Here is a 23,237-nt window from a genome sequence, read left to right as displayed (position 1 = left end):
TATTTCATCCTTAAACCAGGTTTTTGTGCAGTTCCTTGTCAGCATTTGGCATTTACATGGGTTATACACATTGCACTTTATCATACAGGTTTAGGGTGTATTTAGGTTACTTGTTATGGTACTCCTATTCTGAGATCTCCTACTCAGATTCACTTCTTGCGTACTTATGATTCATGCTTTGTATTATTCTATTTCATTATTTGCGCAACTTGTGTACCTGTGACCCTCCCTCTGCATTACTACAATTACTATCCCTCCCTTGGAACATTGCATATATCTGGCTGATTTATGTTACTTCTATTGCTCCTGGTTGTCCAGACCTAACATTGTTGGGCATTCAGCATTATATACTGGCACTTCTTTTTACAGCATTTTTGACTAATTTACTCATGTATGTAATTATCACCGTTATGTGATGCTGTTGTGGTGATTTTTTTGCCCAGGGCACTCCTGCCCCCACCTCTGGCTGCTTGTATGTTTTGCACCTTTTTAAATGTTTTTAAGATTGGTATGCAATAAAGGCATTTTTCTCTTATACTCTTGGTGTGCACATTAAGGAAATTAGACATGCTGAAATGAGCTTGTAATTTCAACAAAGGGGATATCCACATCATGTGGCGGACACTAAATGCTCTGCATCAAAGCGGACACGGACATCCCAGAATCAAATACCATGCATCACCACATATTCTTTTTAACCATTACTTAGGAAGATCATATGTCAACACTAGCCTTTACTCAATTCAGCATACCCACAAATAGAGCCATTTCAAAATTTACCTCTTTGTCAGAAGAGGTCCCCTAATCTCAAGAATCAGCTGTTTCGTGCCGACCTTGGATCATCCAAAATCGTCCCACGACAAACTTTTCTTGGTACACAACAGAGGGACACTTTATCATGCCTTGGATGCACACAATGTGCCAATGTAACTAAGGGGAATTCTTATACACAACCAAGAACAGGCAAGACATTCCGCTTTTATACATGCGACATCACGTTTGCAGTTTATTACAACAAATGTCCCTGCGGTCTCGGATATGTTGGTGAAACTACCCAACATATCCGAGACCGCATCAGTCGACATAAATCTGATATCCGATGTGGCAACACTTTATTGCCAATTCCACAGCACTTTTTGACTGCTGGACATACGGGTTGAACTAGATGGACTTAGAGTCTCCATTCAACCTTAAAAACTATGATACTATGATGACATCCTTGAAGGAGGGATAGTTCGGCGGTCATAGCGACGTCGCACACAAGGTATGTGCGTGTGAAGCTGCTATAGCGATTATGTTCGCTACGGCAGCAATCACCACATATCGCACAAGCGACGGGGGAGGGTACAAGCACGCTGGACATCACTAGCAAATGATAGCGATGTCGCAACGTGTAATGCCCGCCTTAGACTCAATCCTGACATAGGGTTTTCCTGTTTCTCCAGCTGACGGTTTGGAATATGTAGCACACTCCCGATACCAGTAGCGATGGTCCTAGAATGTATCTATACACATGATATTATACCACCCTTATTGATATAACAGGTAACTGTTCTATAATTTTCCTTCATGTTATTTCCCTCTCCCTTCCTCCATTCTGTATACCGACAATCTTCTAATATAATTATCCGGGAATACGGACTAGTACGTCTAAGGCTGGGTTCACACATAGCGACAGCGACGTCGCTGTTACGTCACCATTTTCTGTGACGTAACAGCGACCTTGTAAGTCGCTGTTATGATCGCTGCTTAGCTGTCAAACACAGCGACGCAGCAGCGATCATAACGTCGCTACATGTGCAGAGAGCAGGGAGCCTCGCACACTGCTTAGCGCTGGCTCCTTGCTCTCCTAGCTACAGTACACATCGGGTTAATTACCTGATGTGTACTGCAGCTACATGTGCAGAGAGCAGGGAGCCGGCACTGGCAGTGAGAGCGGCGGAAAGGGCTTCCCTTGGTTACCCGATGTTTATCTTGGTTACAGCTTACCGCAGCTGCCAGATGCCGGCTCCTACTCCCTGCTCGCTTCATTTCGTCGCTCTCTCGCTGTCACACATAGCGATGTATGCGTCACAGCGGCAGAGCGCCTTTGAAGAAAACGAACCATCGCTGTGTGTAACGAGCAGCGATCTCACAGCAGGAGCAGATCGCTGCTCAGTGTCACACACAGCGAGATCGCTAATGAGGTCACTGTTGCGTCACCAAAACCGTGACGTAGCAGCGATTTCGGTAGCGATCTCGCTATGTGTGAAGCACCCCTTATAGTACATATTAATTCCAAGTCCTTGATACCATATGCCAGACAGTGATTACATGTTGTGTAATCTATAACTATTTGTTTATTATAACCAGGGGCACGCTTGGTGACAAACCGATAACATAATTTGCAACCCATACATGAGTGATCTTGAAATTATTACACATGTTTTGGTAGGTCATATACTTACTATGTTTCCTTCTATGTTTTCTTCCTCATTATTTCTTCTTTTTTTTTCTTCCCTTTTTCTTTTTTACCTTTCTTACTTTCTTTTGTCGGATAGCCGCCATCTCACCACTATCACTTTCACTGGTCATGATAGCGTATACAGGCCCTATGTGACATAGTATATTATTGATTTCTTTGTTATACTGGTAGGTTGCAACTTTAAAATTGTTTTCCTGATGTTGTAAACGATATACTTGGATTAAAATGGCGATTGTATCTCCCCTATGAATGTATTATCCTTATCATGTATCATGGATGTTGGTGTCCACATAATGAATTGTATCATGACAATCTTGTGATTCTGATTGATCTTGATTACTTTTTAATATGTTTAGATAAAGTCCAGTCTGACGAAGGCCCGTTGACCGAAACGTCAATTTGTAGTGGACAAATCCATGTATATTATTTACTACAAACATTTTTTTGATCAATAAAACAAATATTTGCATAAAAAATCTCAATTGTCTTTTTCTGTGGAGGTGAATAATGTGCCGGAGTTATTCCTACTCCCTTGGTTACACAGAGAATAACCAAAAACTTAACAAAATTTCATAGAAGGGGTAATTACAAGCCAAAACTGAAAAAAACCCCAATTAAAATATTAAACTTTATTAACCAAATTTTAATGTGCAAGTAAAACCAGGTTGCTTCACATATAAATCAGGGAAGGGGCCCAGCCCAGGGCGACAATTCTCTGATATCTCCCTTCCTACCCGCGGAGGTTGGCACCCTAAATACAGCGCAATGGCGCCCTCGCTCAATGATGACTAGCCCTTCTGACCCTATACTAGATATTAAGGTGCTGCTGATCTAAATGAAGGACTTATAAAAATCACAGTGGATGTTCCACATTCATTCAGACCAGTTCATATCATCTTAGATGGATTTCCCACCCCAATAGCATTCCAAATATCCAATGATTGGTTATGGATAATTCCATATAAACAATACTACTGATCAGGATGACAGTTTTAGGCAGAAATCCTCTCAGTTTAAAAAGCAAATGTCAGGGTCAGAACAGCAAGACAAAAAATGTATATGTGTGCAGTAATATTCATCATAACTGATGATAAAAAACAAGGCCCAATGGCCAGTACTTAGCTACACTTAGCAGCTCATTGCCCGACGCGTTTCTTCCCCAAGAGAAATCACTTAGAGGTTCATCAGGGGCTTTCCTCAATCAGACCCCACCATATGATAAGCTATAACATCAATACATATAGTTAGCAAATGTTCATCCCATCCACAGTAGTCATAGGAGGGAGTTATAATATACTCATTACTCACAATAGGGCTTTGTCATTCAAAACCCGTCCTCAATCAAGATCATTTGTATACCAGCTGCAATAATAACATATATTAGTAACCCATTTCCTTCTCCCTCCATTCAAAATCCCCCATATAATCAGTGTACTCACTCAGGGACCATGCTGTTCCACATAGACTCAGGGCGCGCGGCGATAATATGGTGGCTAATAACGCACATCCGGCCCCTGTCACATGATCTTAAACTTAGTATGGGGCACTCGCGTTACCTCACTTCCAGTACTCAGGAGATGGGAAACCTCCTCCCCCAGCTCTCATGCGCGTTTCCGGAACTCAATGCATTCCAAGCCTCACTCCTATCGAAGCCAGTAACGCTTATCCAGCCCGCGTCATGTGACACTGCATTATGTGCGGCTGGATGGCTTTTACATCACTTCTGGTTCCCAGTGATCTCCCTAGTCTCTACTGCGCATACCCGGAAGAGGCATATGTGTTCAAAACAACATCACCCATTATATCGGATATATAGGGTATGCTATTCTTTCCCCTACACGTAGTCTTAAGCGGGCTTTACACGCTACGATATCGTTAATGAATTATCGTCGGGGTCATGTTGTTTGTGACACACATCCGGCGTCATTAACGAAATCGCAGTGTGTGACACTTATGTGCGACCTAAAACGATTGCAAAAGCGGCAAAAATAGTTTGCGGCGGAGAGGTCGTCCTAAAACAAAAAAATCGTTTTATTCTAATTAGCGATGTTGTTCCTCGTTCCTGCGGCAGCACACATCGCTATGTGTGACACCGCAAGAGCGAGGAACGTTTCCTTACCTGCCTCCACCGGCTATGCGGAAGGAAGGAGGTGGGCGGGATGTTTACGTCCCGCTCATCTCCGCCCCTCCGCTTCTATTGGATGGCTGCTGTGTGACGTCGCTGTGACGCCGCACGAACCGCCCCCTTAGAAAGGAGGCGGTTCGCCGGCCAGAGCGACGTCGCAGGACAGGTAAGTCCGTGTGACGGGGGTAAGCGAGGTTGTGCGCGACGGGCAGCGATTTGCCCGTATCGCACAACCAACAGGGGCGGGTACGATCGCTAGCGAGATCACAGCGTGTAAAGCCCGCTTTAACAGCGGAACCACATGTATCCCAAAGCATTGATACTCTGGCCTGTATCACCATTATCAATTCACTTTCCATACATTATCCGATACCTACAGGAAAGGAAGCGGTAGGGAAGGGGAAGGGGAAAACTGGAGGGGAAAGAAACGTGACAGTGAATGGTCTATTTCTCCACAAAAGATGGGGTAAGGAGATACAATACTCAACTAATAAATATTTTTTCAAAAACAGTATGTCATATTTAATATCAAAAAATGACCTAGGTCACTCTACACTATTAAATATTACTGAAGAATAGATTACATACAGAAATTCAATAGCTGATATTTATAAGCCTAAACCAGATACTACTGCTCCACTGGAACGTATATTATGTGTCAGCTGAATTTCATGGAGTCCCCAATTAAACTGGTTTCAAATAAAACTGACATAACTGAGCTGCTGATTAAGTCCCTCTGGATAGGTTGTTTGCAACCAGAAAATCCAGCAGGTTTCCCTCTGAATAATCATCTTATCCCAGTCACCTAATCTTATTGGCGATGGAACTGTTTCAATGGCTCTAAAGGACAAAACTCCCAAATCACTTCCATGACATTTGTTAACATGGCGAGCAATGGGTGTATCGCTATTAGAAATAATGTACTCTATTCACTGAGGTCAGGTTACCTGTGGTCACAGGTGGCGGACCGTGGTAACCTCCTGCTGTGACCACAAATAATCTGAGTGATGTCACCAATCGCTGTGGCTCTTTCTGCCAGAAGCTCACAGCGGGCAGTCATGTTCTATGCCTGCATGCTGTCACTTCTGATGTAGCAGAACTGAAATTGTCGTGGGACCTCGTGGGGATTATGTCAGACCTGGGTGTTTTGGGAATTAATAAAAGGGTGAAAGAGGGTGCTTTTTCTGTATTTTATTTCAAATAAAGGATTTTTTTGATGTTTGTGTCTTTCTTTTCAACTACAGATTCGTAATGGGGGTGTGGTCTCATAAACGCCTCACATTACTAATTTATGGCTTAGTGGCAGCAGTGAGATGTCATTAACTTCTCATTGCCACTGCAGCAGGGCAATTGGAATGAGCCGGATAAAGTTCTGCAATTGTCACATCTAAAGGATGCAACAATCCTGGATGGCTGGAGGCTGCTATTTTTAGGCTGGGAGGGGGCCAATAATATGGGTCCCACCAGCCTGAGAATACCAGCTGCCAGCTTCATCATTGGCTGGATATCAAAATTGTGGGAGACGGCTCGTAGTTTTTTAAAATGATTTATTTCAATAATTAAAAAAAAATTCACGTGCGGTTCCTCTACTTTTGATACACAGCCAAGAAAAGCACATGGCTGGTGGCTGCAGCCTGCAGCTGTATTCTTTATTTGTGCTGGGTATCATAACCCAGAGGGACCCTATGCCAATTTATTTATTTTTTGTACACCAATATAGATTCAGACAGAGCCTGTGATTGAAAGCAGTTAGACAAGCTGTCACACAGGGTGGGGGAAGATCTGATTGCAACCAGAGACACCGGGAGTGCCGGTGGGTGGGGGAGCAGTGCATATGCATGAATATAATGAGAGGCCCCAGAAGCAGAGTAAGCAGCCCTGGAGGCAGTATACAGCCGTGCAGAGACCGATAAGTATGAAGCGATTGCTCCAATCACCCTATCCCTTCTACCACCTATCTGGCCAGATATCTGGTATCACTTCCAGGCTCAAACTGGGTTTTTCTAAACCCGGTTGGACCTGCCAAACCCAGGTATCTGTGAGTTTGCCCATCACTACTCATTCGGCAAAGATACAGAGAAAGCAAAGGAACAGTAAAGAATGGAAAGGAACTGACTGATTATATATATATATATATATATTTATTTTTTTTTTTTACAGCATAACCCTTAGTCTATTCCCCCACATGAGGAAGCAACTCAGAGAAGAAGAGACAGAGACACCTAACCTACTACTGGAAAATGCTCAGATAGTATTAATCCTAAAGTATTAAGGTCCAGTCACACAATATCGTTAACGAGATCCTTACTACGTCACAGTTTCCGGATCGTTGTTAAATAATTGGTGAGATTGTTGGTGAGATGTCACACAGTCATTTTTCCAACGACTTTAGTAACGATGCAGCGACCTGTATAATGATCTCGTTGGTCTTTGGGACCCTGTCACACAGCAGCATGTAACGATTCCGACCTCGAATAGGGGCGTACTTTTTGACGCTGTGAGCCACGTAGGCGTGCATATGCGTCGCCTTTTCCACACCCCTCCGCTCCGATTGGTGGCCAATACTGCGTTCTGATTTGGCAGCCGGCCTAGAAGGCAACTTTATATCGCTTCATCCTTTGTCCCTTTTGAGCCTTGCTTTGAGGATAGAACCTGTGACTCCACCCGGATTCATTCGTACTTTGCTCCCGGTTGCTTACTTGCTTTTCAGATCGAAGCTGCATCTGCACCCGGATTCATCCCTCCTTCATTCCCGAGTGTTTGCTTTGAGGATCGAAGCTGCGATTCCACCAGGATTACCTGTTCTTCACAGATAGACCTCAAAGCAAGGCTCAAAAAGGAACAAAGCATGAAGCGATACCCATTCAGAACGTAGTACTGTTCTCAGCGCCAACCAATCGGTACAGAGGGGGCGCGGAAAAGGTGACGCAACTACACGCCTACGTGTCACAATTTTAAATTGTCATCTAGGTCGTTAACGAGATCGTTGGTAGGTGTCAAACCTACAGATCCATCCTACCCAGCAGGACTCCAACGAGCCAAAAATGGCCCAGAACATTCAGCAATAACCGACGATCTTACAGCAGGGGGGGCGGATCGTTGGTACGTGTCAAACATAACGAGATCGCTGGTGAAGTCGTTGTTTCATCACAGAAACAGTGACGTAGCAACAATGTCGTTAGCGATCTCGTTATGTGTGAAGTGGCCTTTAGAACACTATAAGCTATGGATTCTTCATCCTGTCCTTGAAAAATTTTCAGATAAGATTTCCCTCAATTCAAAGGTATTCATTCAGTCTTTGTTAAAGGAGTTTGGATGGATTAAATTATCTTCTCTGCAGGCACTGTTTTTACTGCTCATTAGGCTTAGTACAGATTTGTCATCCTATTACTCTGAAAAGTAGAAATTGACTAATCTTTTAAAAGGTCTCACCTGACTTTGCTTAATTTACCTGAATTAGGACTTCAAACCAGGAATACTAACTAATTAGAATGGATTAAATGTGGTGAAACCAAAGTTGACCATCTTACAACTTCTAAGTAGGATAATTTGCTGGGCTTAGGATGGTTTCATCAGAGCTAGCATAACCATGTGACTGCTGAGACCCCACCACCGCATCAAATCTCCCATGCCCGAACAAAATACACAAATGTAGTAAACCAAATAAACTTTATTGGAGAGATAAGCAAATCTATACAAACTCATCTTTTGTTGGGTTGGGGTCGGTCACAGCTTTTAAAATAACAGGTGTAATTAACCAACCGAATATACCACGTCAACGAGGCCTAATGCCAGGCTGGACTCCCGGCGCACTCAGCCTTCGCCTAACGTCCACCATTTTCAACCACTGACCGCTGTGACTTAAACAATATAACATACAACAAAAGGGGAGGGAGGGACCAGGAAATAGGGGGATTATATAGGGGAAAAACAACAGTGGGATTGGACAAACACAAGGGGCCGGATTCAGGCATGGGAGATGGATTTAACCCCTTATACACCGGGCTCAGCAGTCAGGGTGCATTCAGTGTAGCCCCACTGACATGCCCTACAGACTGCTGAGACCCCACCACCGCACCAAATCTCCCATGCCCGAACAAAACACACAAATGTAGTAAACCAAATAAACTTTATTGGAGAGATAAGCAAATATATACAAACTCTCATCTTTTGTTGGGTTGGGGTCGGTCACAGCTTTTAAAATAACAGGTGTAATTAACCAACCGAATATACCATGTTAACGAGGCGTAATGCCAGGCCGGACTCCCGGCGCAATCAGCCTTCGCTGATTTATTCTGAACATCCACCATTTTCAACCACTGACCGCCACGGAGGAGCAAAAGTCGCTAGACTGTGCTCCGTCCCCCACCCATGAAAAATAGGGCCTGCACAACACCGTCCTGAGAGCCCAATAAAATATACAGGAGGCTTTGTCCGTTGCACCGCTCTCTGACCAACAGAAAAATATAAGAATGGCGCAACCGCCACATCACTAGCCTAGTACCGCCGCAAGCCTGCCACGTGTCAAGAACCACGAAGCTCACACCGGGGGGGGGGGTCAAATGTTGACAATCAATTCCCACATACTGACTTGTGCAAGGCAACCCCTTCGTCCGAGCGCGAAGCCCTCGAAACTTCTGAAAAAGTAAAATGGGCAAAGCATCAGCAATATAATTACGAGAAGCGGGAACAAGATGGGTGCGAAACCAGATGTTAAGTTCCAAGCATCTAAGCACTAATGATTTAAATAACTTAATTACCGGAGGGTGAAAAAAGCCCAAAAATTAATGTCATTAACTACGCTCATGTTGTTTTGGCAATTTGGAAGATAGCCGGGGGCACTGGGCTGCTGCGTGTGGTACACCACAAGCGGAGCACTGGTGCTTAAATTTACAAAGGCCAAAGAAGTGGCAGTGACCTTCATTGAATAACCAACACGTGCCAGGTCTACGGACGGCCACTGGGCCGAAGGCGGCAGAGGTGCTAGGAGGCGCAGAATGAAAGGAGTTATAATCCTTCTGGGCCAGCATTAAACGTAGCCAGGTGTCCGTGGCTTTTACTCCCCAACCCAACTGGGGTTGGAGGGCCAAAGGACGTCGAAAATCCTCGTCGTAGCACCACCAGGCTGATCCCTCATGAGCTTTGTAAGAATTATATATGGTGTCGAGATATATAAACATCTCGGAACAGCGCTCAGGGTGCTTTTGTCCCATGACACATCCCATAAAAAATGCCAGAAGTCAGTTGTTAATGGACTTAGTCATTTTGGGCGTCCTCTCAAGAGGACGATCAGATGAGCGCCACTCCCTATCAATTGTATGTTGATCAGTCGAAACTAAAGACCATATATCAACATAATCGTTCGCCCATATTTTTCGGATGGTCTCCTCAGTCAAGTTTGATCCCAAAGGGGTAACGCCGCAAAAGAAAGCATCCCTATGAATATCGGCACGAGGCGGGGGGTCAGATTGTAGAGGAGGGTGACCGGAAAATGAAGGGCCAACTAGTATATTCCCCCCGCCGCAGGCTGCAAATTATCTAAAAGTGTTTTAATAGCCACTGCTATACCCACACTATCCCCCCACGCCCCCGAGTATCGATACTTACCAGCATCTGGAAGGGGAGCGACAGAAGGCTCCTGTACAAAATCAACAAATTCCACAGGCTGCCGGCGTGCTGAGGGAAGAACCGTCTTCCTCTGAGAAGGTTGGTAACGACGGCGATGATGCCCATGGGGCACGACTGATGCGTATGAGGAAGCCGGTGTCGTGGAAGGAGAACGCCACCTCGATGAACAAGAACGGCGGCTCCTCCGATAGGATCGGGAACGACGGGCGAAATGGCAGCTACGTCTGCCACGTGATCGAGCAGAGCGCCTGTGTTGATGAGGGATGCGAGGGAGTGACGCTGAGGAAAGCGAAGCGAAGCGGTTACCGAGCACACAGTGGCTGCCACTGCGGGACGGGGTTCCAACACCCACCTGCAGTGGACCAGAAAATTTGGTGGTTGAAAAACTGGGGCAGGTGCACCTGGGGCAGATGGGGCTTGTAAGGGGGAAGGAGGCAGACACTGCAGGGTGCACACCTGCAACCTCCTGCAGTAATGGTGGCAAGGCCAGCAGTGGGGGTTGTGAAAGGGGGGTGAAAGGGCATACCAGGGGTGCATCATGTGGAAGAGACTGAGGGGGAGGGGGTAGTGGCTGCACCATGTCTGCAGACCCCTCTATAGACGAGGAGCCGCAGACATGGTGTCCCAGCATTATAAGTAGTAGTGGAGCATGTATAATTGGTGGTTCAGGGAGGCAGGGGTTAAGTACTACCAGCTGCGGTTGGCAGCTTGCAGGAAGTGGGTGGGGCCAGTCACGAGGCGCGCACATGAGTGCGCATGCTCCGTGACGTTATCAGTGCAGGACTCAGGCGCTCCGGCAAACGGGTTCGCCGTGCAGACCGCCTGCCGCTGGGAATCACTGCCTGAGCCTCAGGAGGGATGGTACGCAGCTCAGCCAAAAAGGTGGCAAGCCATGCGTCCCCTTCCCTCCTGATTCTGTCTCTAATGGCGGCAGCCACGTTATCGGTCATCTCTCACCAGCAGCGCAAGTGTGTCTGGGTGTCCAGCAGCACAGCAGCGTCCGGGTATCAGGCTGAGGAGAGACCGAAACCAGGAAATAGGGGGATTATATAGGGAAAAAACAGTAGGAGGGAAAACAGTGGGATTGGACAAACACAAGGGGGCCGGATTCAGGCATGGGAGATGGATTTAACACCATATATACCGGGCTCAGCAATCAGGGTGCAATCAGTGTAGCCCCACTGACATGCCCTACAATTTTGTCATACAAATCCAACTAGGAGAATTGAATGTTACAATGAAAATATACCAACCTAATGCAGATAAGCTCATTTTACGATATCAGACTAAAGGGGGCTTTACACGCTACGACATCGCTAATGCGGAGTCGTTGGGGTCACGGAATTTGTGACGCACATCCGGCCGCATTAGCAATGCCGTTGCGTGTGACACCGATGAGCGATTTTGCATCGTTGCAAAAACGTGCAAAATCGCTCATCGGTGACATGGGGGTCCATTCTCAAAAATCGTTACTGCAGCAGTTACGAGGTTGTTCATCGTTCCTGCGGCAGCACACATCGCTCCGTGTGATGCCGCAGGAACGAGGAAGCTCTCCTTACCTGCCTCCCGGCCACAATGCGGAGGGAAGGAGGTGGGCGGGATGTTTGTCCCGCTCATCTCCGTCCCCTCCGCTTCTATTGGCCGGCGGTTTACTGACGCAGCTGTGACGTCGCTGTGACGCTGAACGAAGCGCCCCCTTAGAAAGGAGGCGGATCGCCGGTCACAGCGACGTCGCCGGGCAGGTAAGTATGTGTGACATGTCTGGGCGATGTTGTGCGGCACAGGCAACGATTTGCCCGTGTCGCACAACAGATGGGGGCGGGTACCCACACTAGCGATATCGGGACTGATATCGCAGTGAGTAAAGCCCGCTTTAGAGGCTAGACTGTGATTAAAGGGAATCGGTCACCCTTTTGAGGTATTTTTTAATTCTGCTAAATGCACATGGTGTGTTTTTTTATGCAGATTTTAATGTGTTTTTTGAGAAATCTGCACCAAAATTTGCATACCTATCCTGAAGTCAGTAAAGTCTATAAGATTTCTGAACTGCTGTACACATGTTGCTATTTTTTCCTTGCAGATTTGGTACAGAAAAAATATGCAGCATGTCAATTGTTGGAGTGTTTTTTCCTGCATTTTTGCAGCCCTTTCAGCCATTGAAATGTATAGAAAAAAACGCAACAAAAATGCATGCGTTTTTTGTTCATTTTTCTGCTAGAAGTTACAGATTTCATGCAGGAAATTTCGGCACCAAATCTACACTGTTTGCACACACCCTTAATATGGGCATACAGGTAGCATAGAGCTAAAATTAGCTATACCTGTATGCCTCCTGGATGATCTTCTGTACTATAGGGCATGTGCTGCCAGGAAGGTGAGACTGCCTCCAGGCTTCATTATACCCAATTTCTTCTCCCCTTATCTTTAATATGCCTGTGTTGTGAGGTGCATGTCTAGAAATCCAGCGCCTGAGCATTCTGTCTGCCGTCTCAAAAGGGTGACATACTGCCTTTAAATTAGTATTACCAGAATTAGCACAACAATGTCCATCTTGTGTTGTCTAGGAAATTGATAATCTACAAAATTAATGGCAACAAGCTCATCTAACTACTTAAAACAAGGACAATGGCTGGGCTTTCTGCAGACATGCATATTATCAAAGTTCGAACTGACTAGCCATCTCTTTGTGACCATTGTCTTGTATTCTGCATGTTCCCCAGTTTTCCCTTTGAAAATGCTCTCACAGAATTTAAAATTGACTCTGAACTGGTTAGAGGAGATGAGCTACTACTAGCTACTATGATCTTTCTTATAAAGACCAAGACCACAGCACAAACAGGAATAAAAAATGCACACAGACAAAATCAGTAGGAGTTTATACAGCAATACTGAACAATGTAGATGGGAATCCAGCTTTGCAGTGAGGTAAAAAACATTTTAGTAAGTTCAGAACCATTTTTCTGTATTTCCCTCTGCCAGATTCCTCCCTCTGGTCCTCAGTCCTTATTACTCCTCTACAGAATAGGAGGCATAACCTGACATCACACAGATCTGGTCTTGAGAAAGATGGGGTTGAGCTGTTTTTCAAAGTAAATGGTGAATTCAGATTATTATGGGGTTTGGTGGGGGTCAGAAGGAGAGCGGACAAAAAGTGCCTCATGTCAGTGGAGAAAGAAGCAGATTTCTCTGAGAAGATGTATTCTAAAGTTTCTTATGCTCAATCACACTACAGATTTATGCAGAAGAACCGTTAAAGTACAGTTCCTTTGCAATGGGCCAAAATGTATGTTTGAGACTTGATTTTGTGGCATAAGCATTATAGGTTCCCTCTTGTATTTTTTAGTGCTCATAGACTGCACAGCTATCAAGATTTGGCAGCTGATGAAAGAGTATGAGATCAGAAACTCCTTTAACCCCTTAACGACCGCTGATACGCCTTTTAACAGCGACAAATTAGGGTACTTCTTCCAAACCGCCGCTTTTTAACGGCGGTCGGAAAAAAGGGTCTAGCGCCCCCCAGAGTCGGAAAATGTCTGGATTTTCAGCTGCCGGGGGTAGCTGAGACCCTAGAGATCATGATTCAGGCCGGTTTTTCCGGTCCCCGCTCACGTGACCACCGGTACACACAGTTTACCGATGATCACATTACAGTAAATGACCTTGCCGGTAAAAGATTATTTATCTCCCATCTGGCATAAACAAACATGTCAGATGGGAGATAAATTTCATCCCCGGTCCCCCGGTGTCGCCAAAGTGTCCCCACCGACCCCCCCTTCCTCCCGGAAATCTAACATAGCGCCGCGCACACCGGCGCGCTGCTGTGCGCGCCGGCCGCATTTACCCTTTTCCTTTGGTTTCTGTCGCATGTGCTATGACACGACAGAAAACTGCTCCCCGGGCCCTGCCAGGTCACCCCCTATTCTTACCCCGGTGTTCCACGTACCTGTCTCAGCTCTGATCCCTCGCGGCCCCCTCCTAATTCACAGCAGACGCCGGTCACACGTGCAGAGGGAGGCTGTCAGCTCAGCTTCCTGCTTTGCTTTCAGAGAGCTGCGCTGGCTGCTTGGCACTCTGCAGCTGTGACCTGGGGAGGGTGGGTGCAAATTCTTTGCACCCACTCTCCTCACATGGAGGGTCTGCACTCCTAGAAAATGGAGGATACGTTCCCTGAACGTGCCCCTCATATTCTAGAAGGTCCAGAGTCGACGTGGGGTGTCTTGTTTCCAGAATGGGGTCACTTGTGGGGGACCTCCACTGTTTAGGCACCTTAGGGGCTTTCCAAAAGCGACATAGCGTCCTCTAATTATTCCAGCCAAATGTTCAGTGAAATGGCACTTTTTCCCTTCCGAGCCCTGTTGTGCACCCAAACAGTTGATTTCCACCACACATAAGGTATCAGCACACTCAGGAGAAATTGCACAATAAATTTTATGCTGCTTTTTTTCCTTTTACTCTTGTTAAAAAAAAAAGCTATGTGGTTGAAGTAACAATTTTGTGGTAAAAATGTATTTTTTTTTATTTTCACAGCTCAACATTCTAAACTTCTGTGAAGCACCTGGGGGTTCAGGGTACTCACCAAACATCTAGATAAATTCCTTGAGGGGTCTATTTTCCAGAATGGGGTTACTTGCGGGGGACCTCCACTGCTTAGGCACCTCAGGGGCTCTCCTAATGCAACATGGTGTCCGCTATTGATTCCAGCCAATTTTGCAGTCAAATTGCACTCCTTCCCTTCCAAGACCTGCCGTGTGCCCAAACAGTTGATTTCCACCACATATAAGATATCAACAAACTCAGGAGAAATTGCACAATAAATTTCATGGTGATTTTTTTCCTGTTACCCTTGTGAAAAAAAGCTACCTAGTTGAAGTAACAATTTTGTGGTAAAATTTTATTTTTTTATTTTCATGGCTCAACGTTATAAACGTCTGTGAAGCACCTGGGGGTTCAGGGTACTCACCAAACATCTAGATAAATTCCTTGAGAGGCCTAGTTTCCAATATGGGGTCACTTGTGGTGGTTTTTTGCTGTTTACGTACCTTAGGGGTCCTCCAAATGCGACATGGTGCCCGTAATCTTTTTCAGCCAAATTTCCTTTCCAAAATTCAAATATTTCTCCTTTCGTTCCAAGCCCTCCCATTTGTCCATACAAAGGTTTCAGACCACATGTGAGGTATCACCGCGCACAAAAGTGGGTAACAAACATTTGGGTCACATTTTTGGAATTACCTCTTGAAAAAGTGAGAGAATTGATGCTAAAGCAACATTTTTGAGAAAAAAATGTCAATTTTCAATATGACAACGTAACGTTATCAAAATCTGTGAAGTACCTGTGGGTCCAAAATGCTCACTATACCCCTAGATAGAAGCCTTAAGGGGTCTAGTTTCCAAAATGGGGTCACTTGAGGGGGCTTCCTGCTGTTTAGGTACCTTAGGGGATTTGTAAATGCAACATGGTGCCCGCAATCTGTTTCAGCCAACTTTGCTTTCCAAAATTCAAATATTGCTCCTTTCGTTCCAAGCCCTCCCATTTACCCAAATAAAGGTTTCTGACCACATGTGGGATATCGGCGCGCTCATAAGAAAGTGGGTGACAAAGTGTGAGGTCCAATTTTTGGTGTTACCTCTTGAAAAAGTAAGAAAATTAGTGCTAAAGCAACATTTTTAGGTAAAATGTTAATTTTTTTTTTTTTTCATTCCACATTACTTTAGTTCCTGTGAAGCACCTGAAGGGTTAATAAACTTCTTGGATGTGGTTTTGAGTACCTTGAGGGGTGCAGGTTTTAGAATGGTGTCACTTTTGGGTATTTTCTGTCACCTAGGCCTCTCAAAGTCACTTCAAATGGGATGTGGTCCCTAAAAAAATGGTTTTGTAAATTTTGTTGAAAAAATGGGAAATTGCTGATGAACTTTGAACTCTTCTAACTTCCTAACCCCAAAAAATTTTGTTTCAAAAATTGCGCTGATCTAAAGTAGACAAGTTGGAAATGTTATTTATTAACCATTTTGTGTGACATAACTCTCTGGTTTATGGGCATAAAAATTAAAAGTTTGAAAATTGCAAAATTTTTAATTTTTTTGTCAAATTTCAGATTTTTTCACAAATAAAATAAAAAAAAATCCTCCTAAGTTTACCTCTAACATGAAGCCCAATATGTCACGAAAAAACAATCTCAGAATCACCGGAATCCATTGAAGCGTTCCAGAGTTATAACCTTATAAAGTGACACTGGTCAAAATTGCAAAAAATGGCCTGGGCATTAAGTACAAAACTGGCTTCGCCCTTAAGGGGTTAATTGAAAAACTACTTTTTAAGTTGAGTTTTTCAAATCAAAAAGTAAATATAAAGATCTAAATGCATATTGAAGTATACTTTACCTATAAGTGCTGAAAACAAAAAGCTGAAATAGTCCACATCAAATATTGTAGTTTCAAAGTTTGAACACATCCAATTTCCAAACGAAGATCTGAAATAAAAGATTATGTAACAGTTTATAAAATAATAAAAGGCAAAGCCATTCAGTTGAGTCTAAAATCTTAATTTTACAGAAACAAAAAGGCAGGGCACCACAAATGATTATAGTGATCAAGTAATTATAAAAACAGTTTATTTACCCCTTAACGACATATGACACACTGTGTACGTCGTATACCAGCTCCAAGAACAGGATGCGGACTCGCAAGCCGAGCCTGCATCTTTCCCAGCAGATGATGGCTGTGAAATTCTCTAACAGCTGCGTGTGGAGAGGAGCTCCGCCCATGGCTCTTAACCTATTAAGTGCCTCTATTAGTGATGGGCGAAACTGAACTGTAAAGTTCAGGGTCCTTACCGGCCAGTGATGTTCGTGCACGGACCCCGAACATGCACTTCTCAGAGAAATACGTGTTATTGTTCGGTTTCAACCATCCGGATAAATAATAATAAAAAAAGGTTATAAGGAAGCAAAATATAGATTAACCGCTTCAGCCCCCGGGCATTTTTTTTGCTCCCCTTCTTCCGAAAGCTGTAAATTTTTTATTTTTCAGTCAATCTTGCCATATATGGGCTTGGTTTTTGTGGGACGAGTTGTAAGTTTTACCATAGTGTACTGGAAAACAGCAAAAAAATTTCAAGTGTGGAAAAACTGCAAAAAAAGTGTGATTGCACAAAAGTTTTTGGGATATTTTCTTCACCATGTTCGCTATCTGGTAAAACGTTTGTGTTGCTGTGATGCCTGAGGTCGGTGCGAGTTTGGAAACACTAAATATGAATAGGTTTACTTTTATCTAAGAAGTTAAAAAAAATTCACAAGTTTGTCCAAAAAAAGTGGCGCACGTTTTGCATAATTTTTTTGAAACTCCGTGACATTTTCATTTTTTGGGATCTATGGCGCAGTGCTGACTTATTTTTTGCGCCTCGAGCTGAGGGTTTCAACTGTATTTTTTGCAGATGCTACGCTTTCAACGCTTATTATTGCATTTTGCGCAAAATTTGCAGTGACCAAAAAAATGTATTTTTGGCGTTTGGAATTTTTTTGCCGCTATACCAAATAACAATCAGATTGATTGATTTTATATTTTGATAGATCAGGCATTTCTGAACGCAGCGATACCAAATGTGTATATTTTTTATTTTTTTAACCCTTTAATTTTCAATGGGGAGAAAGGGGGTAAGTTGAACTTAGTTTTTTATTTTTTTAAAAATTTTGAAAACTTTTTTTTAACTTTTATTTTACTAGGTCTCTTAGGGGACTATATGGATCAACAGTCTGGTCGCTCTTTCATATCTCCAGATCACAGCTACAGAGCTGAGATTTGCAGATATGCTGCTTTACTTTCAATGTCGGCACTATTCCGGCATTGAGCGAAAGTGACTCATGTTTGCTACAGGCGTCATCACATGACCGTGTGCTACCATGACAACCACCGGAAGTCACGTGATCACGTCACTTGACTTCTGATGGGGCGGGGTAAGTGATCATAATGGCAGTGCGCATATACATCTTGCTGCCAGATTTTGGCAGTGAGATGTAAGGAGTTAATAGTTGCGGGTGGAAGCGATTCTACTCGCGACTAGCAGGCACACATGTCAGCTGTTGAAATCAGCTTATATGTGTGCGGATCGCTGCCGCCTGCCCACGGCAGGGGGCGGGGATTAACCTCACACGATCCATGATGTACCCAGTACGTCATGGGTCACTAAGGAGTTAAAACAGGACAGTTATATTTACATCTCCCGAGCATCTGTCACAATCCTTCCGAGTCTGATCATTACCTCTCATGCATATTCACGGCTTCCCCTGCTCACCCTCTGTGACAGAATCTGTTTCATAGTTTCATAGTTTCATAGTTTTTAAGGTTGAAGGGAGACTCTAAGTCCATCTAGTTCAACCCGTAGCCTAACATGTTGATCCAGAGGAAGGCAAAAAAACCCCAATGTGTCAAATAAGCTCCAATGGGGAAAAAAATTCCTTCCTGACTCCACATACGGCAATCAGACTAGTTCCCTGGATCAACACCCTGTCATAAAATCTAATATACATAACTGGTAATATTATATTTTTCAAGAAATGCGTTCAGGCTCTGCTTAAATTTTACTAGTGAATCCCTCATTACAACATCATACGGCAGAGAGCTCCATAGTCTCACTGCTCGTACAGTAAAGAATCCTCATCTGTGATTATGATTAAACATTCTTTCCTCAAGACGTAGCGGATGCCCCCGTGTTCCAGTCGCAGGCCTAGGTGTAAAGAGATCTTTGGAAAGGTCTCTGTACTGTCCCCTCATATATTTATACATTGTGATTAGATCCCCCTAAGACTTTGTTTTTCCTAACTAACTAACCCCAAGTTTAATAACCTGTCTTGGTATTGCAGCCCCCCCCATTCCTCTAATAATCTAGGTCGCTCTTCTATCTACCTGTAAGATTATGCTATTTATAACCTTCTATACTTTTGCTAACTAGAAAAGCATCCATTCCTCTCTTAAATTCATTCAGTGAGTTGGCCATCACCACTTCCTCAGGAAGAGAGTTCCAGAGCCTCACTGCTCTTACCGTGAAGAACCCTCTTCTATGCTGATGTAGGAATTTTCTTTCCCCCAATCGAAAAGAATGCCCCCTTGTTCTTGTCATAGTCCTTGGTACAAACAGATCATGGGAGAGATCTCTATATGGCCCTCTGATATATTTGTACATATTTATTAGGTCTCCCCCAAGTCTTCTCTTTTCTAGAGTAAATAGACCTAATTTTGATAACCTTTCCGTGTATTGTAATGCACCCATTCCATTTATTATTTTAGTAGCCCGCCTCTGAACCCTTTCAAGTTCAGTAATGTCTTTCTTCAGCACCGGCGCCCAAAATTGCACACAATACTCCAAGTGTGGTCTGACTAGTGATTTGTACAGAGGGAGAATGATGTTTTCATCTCGTGCCCCCAGACCTCTTCTAATGCATCCCATCACCCTATTTGCTTTGGTGGCTGCTGCCTGACACTGGGCACTCCAATTTAGATTCTTATTCACTAAGATGCCTAAGTCTTTTTCCATGTCTGATTTCCCCAGCAGTTTCCCATTTAGTAAGTAATCGTAGCATCTGTTTCTCCTTCCCATGTGCATAACCTTACACTTATCTGTGTTAAACCTCATTTGCCATTTTTCAGCCCAATTCTCCAATTTACTCAAATCCATCTGTAGTTGCAAACTGTCCTCCTTTGTGTTAACTACCTTACATAGTTTTGTATCATCTGCAAATACTGATATTTTACTCTGTAAACCATCCACCAGATCATTAATAAATATATTAAATAGTAGGGGGCCCAATACAGACCCCTGTGGCACCCCACTAGTAACCCTGGCCCAATCTGAGTATGCACCATTAATAACCACTCTTTGTTTTCTACCACTAAGCCAGCTACCTACCCATCTACACACATTTTCCCCGAGCCCAAGCTTTCTCATTTTACTTAGCAGTCTTTTATGTGGGACAGTGTCAAATGCTTTACCGAAGTCGAGATAAATGACATCCAATGATTCTCCTCGGTCCATGTGAGAGCTTACATCCTCATAGAAGCTGATCAGGTTAGTTTGACAGGAGCGATCCTTCATAAATCCATGTTGATATGGAGTTAAACAGTTATTAACATTGAGACATTCCATAATAGTATCCCTTAAAAACACTTCAAACATTTTACCCACAACAGATGTTAAGCTTACCGGCCTATAGTTTCCAGGTTCCCTTTTGCACCCTTTTTTGAATATTGGTACCACATTTGCTAGCCGCCAATCCAGTGGAACAGACCCAGTTTCTATAGAGTCTTTAAATAAAAGGAATAGAGGCCTGTCTATCACATTACTTAACTCCCTTAATACCCGAGGGTGAATGCCATCAGGGCCTGGTGATTTGTCAATTTTAATGTTACTAAGTCGGTTCTGCACTTCTTCCTGGGTTAGGCAGGTCATACTTAATGGGGCATTTACATGATCACTCTGCATTTCCCCTGGCATATTCTTTTCCTGTGTGAACACAGTTGAGAAAAAAGTATTTAAAACATTTGCTTTTCCCACATCGCTTTCTATGATTTTACCCTCATTATTCTTTAAATGGCCAACACCATCAATTTTAATCTTTTTTCTGTTTATATAATTAAAGAATAGTTTGGGATTTGCTTTGCTTTCCTTAGCAATGAGTCTCTCAGTTTCTACTTTTGCTAAATATATTTGTTTTTTACACATTTTATTTTTTTCTCTATATATTTTTAATGCTTCCTCGCTGCCTTCTTGTTTTAGCTTTTTAAATGCCTTTTTCTTATTATTCATTGCCCCTTTTACATCCTTATTTAGCCACATTGGTTTTCTCCTGTTCCTAGCCCTTTTATTTCTGTATGGTATGGCTAGCTCGCAGTGGGTGTTTAATACCGATTTAAAAATGTCCCACTTATTTTCTGTGCTCCCATTTTTGAGGACATTGTCCCAATCAATTTGGCGAAGGTCTTCTCTAAGCTGATCAAACTTTGCTTTCCTGAAATTCAGCGTTTTTGTAACCCCCCTCCAAGGCACCTTACTGAAGGACAAGTGGAATTGTATTATATTGTGGTCACTGTTCCCGAGGTGCCCATCCACTCGTACGTCTGTTATTCTATCTGGCCTGTTGCTTAAAATTAAGTCCAGAAGGGCTGCCCCTCTAGTTGGGCCCGGCACAAGTTGGGACAGATAATTATCCTTAGTTACTGACAGAAACCGGTTTCCTTTCTGAGATACGCAGGTTTCAGTTTCCCAGTCTATATCGGGGTAATTGAAGTCCCCCATAATAATCACCTCATTGTGATTTGCTGCTTTGTCTATTTGTTTCAATAATACATTTTCAGTGGTTTCTGTTATATTTGGTGGCTTATAACAAACCCCTATGAGGATTTTATTAGTTTTCCCTCCTTGTATCTCCACCCATAGAGACTCCACCTCTTCATTTCCCTCTTGAATATCTTCTCTTAGTCTAGGCTTTAAACTGGACTTTATATATAGACAGACTCCACCCCCTTTCCTTTTTTTACGATCCTTCCTAAACAATTCATATCCTTGCAGGTTAGCCGCCCAGTCATAACTATCATCTAACCATGTCTCAGTTATTCCTACTATGTCGTATTTCTCCTCATACATTACCAGCTCCAGTTCCTCCATCTTATTGGTCAGGCTTCTTGCATTGGTCAGCATGCAGGAAAGAAGTTTTGCTCCCCTTTTCTTAGCTTCCTTCTGATTACCCTGTCTTGGGTCCTCTTTACGGCATCTAGTATCCTTGATTAGTTTGTCCTTCTGTTGCATGTTCTTGTCTGCTGTTTTTTCTCCCATCCCCTCTTCTTCTAGTTTAAAGCCCTCCTGATGAGTGTGGCAAGCCTTCTGTGATTGATTGCAGTCAGACTGCCGGTGTCTGTGATTGGTTGAGGAGTGGAAAAATAAATCATTTAAAAAATGACGTAGGGTCCATCCACAGCTCTGCGCATCATCTTCGCTATGTATCAAAATACGAGGGGTCCCATGAAGTGTTCTTAACATTTTTTAAATAAACAATTTTTGAAAAACGTCCCCCTCAATTTTGATATCCAAAAACAAAGTGGACACCAAGAGGCTGGTATATGGTTATTGGGCCCCCCAGTCTAAAAATAGCAGCCTGTGGCGGAAGCAGTGAATATGTATAAGGGTTAATGAGGGAACCCAAAAGCAGTGTGACAGCAAGAGAGAAGGTTGCTAAGTATAATGGTCATGTTTTATTTTTAATTTTCTTTCTTTTTCCTTTATTTTTAAGCTTCTATCATTATCCGGGTGGCCAAGGTCACTCATATGTTGATGTACAGCCAACAGAGTGGACAGCTTTGTAGACATTTGCTTTATCTGTGCTGAGTATCAATATATGGGGGACCCTATTCCATTTTTTCTACTTATTTGTTTTTACACTCCACAACCAATCAGACGCCGGCAGTCTGCCTGCAACCAATCACAGCCACTGTCACAGAGGGTGGGCAGGGGTTGCAGTGAATATGCATGAGGGTTAATGAGCAGACCAAGAAGCAGTGTGTCAACTGCACAGGAGACTCGGTAAGTATATCTATCCTACTTTGCAGACCCTTAGCCCTTTCCGCCACCACTTTAAAGCCCAATGTTCAGGTCCCATAGACTTGTATAAGGTTTGGCATCCGGGCAGGCAGATGTTCAGCTTCAAGTCTGTTCCCGAACCAGACTTTTTTTTTTAATTTTTTTTTCTTTAGTCTGTCCGGACCCGCCAAAACCAAACATCTGTGGGTTTGCCCATCTCTAGTCAGTATCGAATCTTTAACAGTGGCATTACAGCATACAGGCAGCAGGGTGCATTGTTCAAACCACTCATTAAAGTGCATGGGACACCTATTGGTTGCTGCAACAGCCAGGGGTCTTCTGAAGACTCCTGTGCCTGTCAGCACTAATCTTCTGTGAAATCCAGCCCATGGCTGGTGTCCATAGGTGAAAATTAATTTTGCTTTATGGAGCTGCACTCTGGCATTGCTGTATATAGC

General features: G+C 43.7%; 1 protein-coding gene across 4 annotated transcripts in view; it reads right to left on the bottom strand.

Moving 5' to 3' along the window:
* The window catches only part of TEX10 (testis expressed 10), a 1,039,320-nt gene that overhangs the window by 239,971 nt on the left and 776,112 nt on the right, over window positions 1-23,237 (bottom strand). For all 4 annotated transcript variants that reach the window (XM_075314987.1, XM_075314985.1, XM_075314986.1 and 1 more), the window contains one exon: window positions 16,596-16,684. In XM_075314987.1, the coding sequence (XP_075171102.1) occupies window positions 16,596-16,684 (89 nt within the window). The remainder of the gene's footprint in view (window positions 1-16,595; window positions 16,685-23,237) is intronic.

The sequence above is a fragment of the Anomaloglossus baeobatrachus genome, chromosome 6, assembly GCF_048569485.1.
Source record: "Anomaloglossus baeobatrachus isolate aAnoBae1 chromosome 6, aAnoBae1.hap1, whole genome shotgun sequence".
Taxonomy (NCBI): Eukaryota; Metazoa; Chordata; class Amphibia; order Anura; family Aromobatidae; genus Anomaloglossus; species Anomaloglossus baeobatrachus.
This window is presented reverse-complemented; position numbering and strand designations above follow the sequence as displayed.